General features: G+C 42.7%; 1 protein-coding gene across 1 annotated transcript; it reads right to left on the reverse strand.

Moving 5' to 3' along the window:
• Positions 1–201: 201 nt before the first annotated feature.
• On the reverse strand, positions 202–2,111 carry LOC121843722 (polymeric immunoglobulin receptor-like). Its single transcript, XM_042313510.1, has 4 exons — positions 1,957–2,111; positions 1,527–1,850; positions 723–1,058; positions 202–590 (listed from the first exon to the last, which is right to left on the reverse strand). The coding sequence occupies exons 1-4, from the start codon at positions 1,997–1,999 to the stop codon at positions 202–204; spliced, it is 1,092 nt and encodes a 363-aa protein (XP_042169444.1). The 5' UTR covers positions 2,000–2,111.
• Positions 2,112–3,915: the final 1,804 nt, after the last annotated feature.

Below are 3,915 nucleotides of genomic sequence, written 5' to 3' on the forward strand. Positions count from 1 at the left end.
GTATTATTTACACTGTCAGACATAGTTACTGCAGGTGGACAGCATGAGAAGCAGAGGAGGCTGGTGGGAGGAGAAATAGGAGGATTGGCTCATCCTAATGGAATGGAATGGAATAGGTAGAACAGCATTGATCCTCAAAGACACACATAGTTTCCATGGTTTCCATGAGTTGATACTTTTCCATCCGTTCCATTCCAGCTTTCACAACGAGCCTCCAATATCTCCTCCCACCAGCCACCACTGATGTAAAGAGTTGATCCACTCACCCACAGAGAGGATAAATCTAGTGAAGTCTGCAGGTCTCCATCTTCTATCAGATCCACACCAGTATGTCCCAGAATCCTCTGGTCTCAGCTCTTTGATGTGCACTGTGAAGACGGTCTTCTCACGGTTATCAATCAGGGAAAACCTGCCACTGTCGGCCATTTTGTTCTGTATCCTAGATGTTATCTTGTCTTCACATGTTGAAGGACTGTCCCCTTTACAAAATAACTTCTCTTTCTCCTCATTCTCCCGTGGATATTTACACCAGATACTGAAGACCTCCCCAACATGTCCTGTCTTCTTTACAGGTCTGACGTTCCTCCAAGCTGTGAGGGACATTAAAAAAACACATGCAATAATGATTTTAATTCAACTACTTTTGTTGCATACAGTAGATGTGACTGCAACTTGTGTGTTTAGAGTCACATGTTAAAGAGAAAGAGGAAGTTTAAACTCACTTATAACACGCAGCTTCACCTGTGTGATCAGTGTAATGTAACGTTGTTCTGTCCTGCTGGTTTCTACTCCACACCAGTAGGTCCCAGTATCATCTTCAGTCAGGTCACTGATGGTCACTGTGGAGAATCTCTCTCCTCTATTGTCAGACACAGAGAATCGCTGTACGATGTTAGATATTTTGTTGTTTTTGGAGTTCATGGAATTGCAGATGAAGCGATCTTGTTCCTTGCAGAAATACTTGATTCTGTCCTCATGGTCCTCTGGATAGTTGCATCTGATGGTAGCTTCTCCTCCCAGAAAGGCCGTCTCTGTGACTGACTTCTCACAGCAGTCATCTGTCAACAGGAACACACATCACAACCTTAGTCTAATACTATAGACTGACTTCACACATCAGTCATCTGTCAACAGGAACACACATCACAACCTTAGTCTAATACTATAGACTGACTTCACACATCAGTCATCTGTCAACAGGAACACACATCACAACCTTAGTCTAATACTATAGACTGACTTTTCACATCAGTCATCTGTCAATAGGAACACACATCACAACCTTAGTCTAATACTATAGACTGACTTCACACAGCAGTCATCTGTCAATAGGAACACACATCACAACCTTAGTCTAATACTATAGACTGACTTCTCACAGCAGTCATCTGTCAACAGGAACACACATCACAACCTTAGTCTAGTACTATAGACTGACTTCATTGTGTAGCAGACTAGTGGTACTGATCATGTAATAACATATGTAGCTAAATTCATTTTATAAAGTTAAAGTAGAAGTCCCTCACCCTTCTTCACCTCCAGCTCTACCTTGGTATAACTGTCAGGTATAATAGGTATGTCCACTCCACACCAGTAGGTCCCTTCATCTTGTCTGGTCAGTTGTCTGATGATCACCTTGAAGTAGTTTCCTCCAGTGTTGTCATACAGAGAGAATCTACCACTGTGTACCCAGGTGTTCCTCAATCCAGTTCTGATTTGATCCTTACATCTCAAACGGTTCTGCCCCAAGCAGAAATATTTCTCACGACTTCTGTCTTCTGTGGAATAATGACAGGAGATGATGACAGTTCCTCCAGAGTATCCTGTCACTTTGAAGGAGCTCAAACAACCTGTCAATCAGACAAGAGAAAGTATATGATCTGTAGTAGCAGCCTTTATAAGAAAACTAACTGGATGTTATTACATTGTTATAGAGAGTTATAACAAGCTTATTACCTGTCATGAAGGAGAGGAGGATGACTATCAGCAGGATCCTCATCTTGTTGTGTTCTCTCCAGGTTGGTCCAGGTGTCTATAGGTCCTGATATAATGCTGTGTTCTCTCCAGGTGTCTATAGGTCCTGATATAATGTTGTGTTCTCTCCAGGTTGGTCCAGGTGTCTATAGGTCCTGATATAATGCTGTGTTCTCTCCAGGTGTCTATAGGTCCTGATATAATGCTGTGTTCTCTCCAGGTGTCTATAGGTCCTGATATAATGTTGTGTTCTCTCCAGGTGTCTATAGGTCCTGATATAATGCTGTGTTCTCTCCAGGTGTCTATAGGTCCTGATATAATGTTGTGTTCTCTACAGGTGTCTATAGGTCCTGATATAATGCTGTGTTCTCTCCAGGTGTCTATAGGTCCTGATATAATGTTGTGTTCTCTCCAGGTTGGTCCAGGTGTCTATAGGTCCTGATATAATGTTGTGTTCTCTACAGGTGTCTATAGGTCCTGTTATAATGCTGTGTTCTCTACAGGTGTCTATAGGTCCTGATATAATGTTGTGTTCTCTCCAGGTGTCTATAGGTCCTGATATAATGCTGTGTTCTCTCCAGGTGTCTATAGGTCCTGATATAATGCTGTGTTCTCTCCAGGTGTCTATAGGTCCTGATATAATGCTGTGTTCTCTCCAGGTGTCTATAGGTCCTGATATAATGCTGTGTTCTCTCCAGGTTGGTCCAGGTGTCTATAGGTCCTGATATAATGCTGTGTTCTCTCCAGGTGTCTATAGGTCCTGATATAATGTTGTGTTCTCTCCAGGTTGGTCCAGGTGTCTATAGGTCCTGATATAATGCTGTGTTCTCTCCAGGTGTCTATAGGTCCTGATATAATGTTGTGTTCTCTCCAGGTTGGTCCAGGTGTCTATAGGTCCTGATATAATGTTGTGTTCTCTCCAGGTGTCTATAGGTCCTGATATAATGCTGTGTTCTCTCCAGGTGTCTATAGGTCCTGATATAATGCTGTGTTCTCTCCAGGTGTCTATAGGTCCTGATATAATGTTGTGTTCTCTCCAGGTGTCTATAGGTCCTGATATAATGCTGTGTTCTCTCCAGGTGTCTATAGGTCCTGATATAATGCTGTGTTCTCTCCAGGTGTCTATAGGTCCTGATATAATGCTGTGTTCTCTCCAGGTTGGTCCAGGTGTCTATAGGTCCTGATATAATGCTGTGTTCTTCTAGGTTGGTCCAGGTGTCTATAGGTCCTGATATAATGTTGTGTTCTCTCCAGGTGTCTATAGGTCCTGATATAATGTTGTGTTCTCTCCAGGTTGGTCCAGGTGTCCATAGGTCCTGATATAATGCTGTGTTCTCTCCAGGTTGGTCCAGGTGTCTATAGGTTCTGATATAATGCTGTGTTCTCTCCAGGTTGGTCCAGGTGTCTATAGGTTCTGATATAATGCTGTGTTCTCTCCAGGTGTCTATAGGTCCTGATATAATATTGTGTTCTCTCCAGGTTGGTCCAGGTGTCTATAGGTTCTGATATAATGTTGTGTTCTCTCCAGGTTGGTCCAGGTGTCTATAGGTCCTGATATAATGTTGTGTTCTCTCCAGGTTGGTCCAGGTGTCTATAGGTCCTGCTATAATGTTGTGTTCTCTCTAGGTGTCTATAGGTCCTGATATAATGTTGTGTTCTCTCCAGGTGTCTATAGGTCCTGATATAATGTTGTGTTCTCTCCAGGTGTCTATAGGTCCTGATATAATGTTGTGTTCTCTCCAGGTTGGTCCAGGTGTCTATAGGTCCTGATATAATGTTGTGTTCTCTCCAGGTGTCTATAGGTCCTGATATAATGTTGTGTTCTCTCCAGGTTGGTCCAGGTGTCTATAGGTCCTGATATAATGTTGTGTTCTCTCCAGGTGTCTATAGGTCCTGATATAATGTTGTGTTCTCTCCAGGTTGGTCCAGGTGTCTATAGGT

This window comes from Oncorhynchus tshawytscha, unplaced genomic scaffold, assembly GCF_018296145.1.
Source record: "Oncorhynchus tshawytscha isolate Ot180627B unplaced genomic scaffold, Otsh_v2.0 Un_contig_19552_pilon_pilon, whole genome shotgun sequence".
Taxonomy (NCBI): domain Eukaryota; kingdom Metazoa; phylum Chordata; class Actinopteri; order Salmoniformes; family Salmonidae; genus Oncorhynchus; species Oncorhynchus tshawytscha.

Excerpts from the sequence above, each read along its gene's own strand:
- LOC121843722 (XM_042313510.1), bottom strand. The coding sequence starts at position 1,999 with ATGAGGATCCTGCTGATAGTCATCCTCCTCTCCTTCATGACAG. Across the intron at positions 1,059-1,526 it reads AGAGCTGGAGGTGAAGAAGG|ATGACTGCTGTGAGAAGTCA; the intron begins GTGAGGGACTTC and ends TCCTGTTGACAG. Across the intron at positions 591-722 it reads GGTGAAGCTGCGTGTTATAA|CTTGGAGGAACGTCAGACCT; the intron begins GTGAGTTTAAAC and ends TGTCCCTCACAG.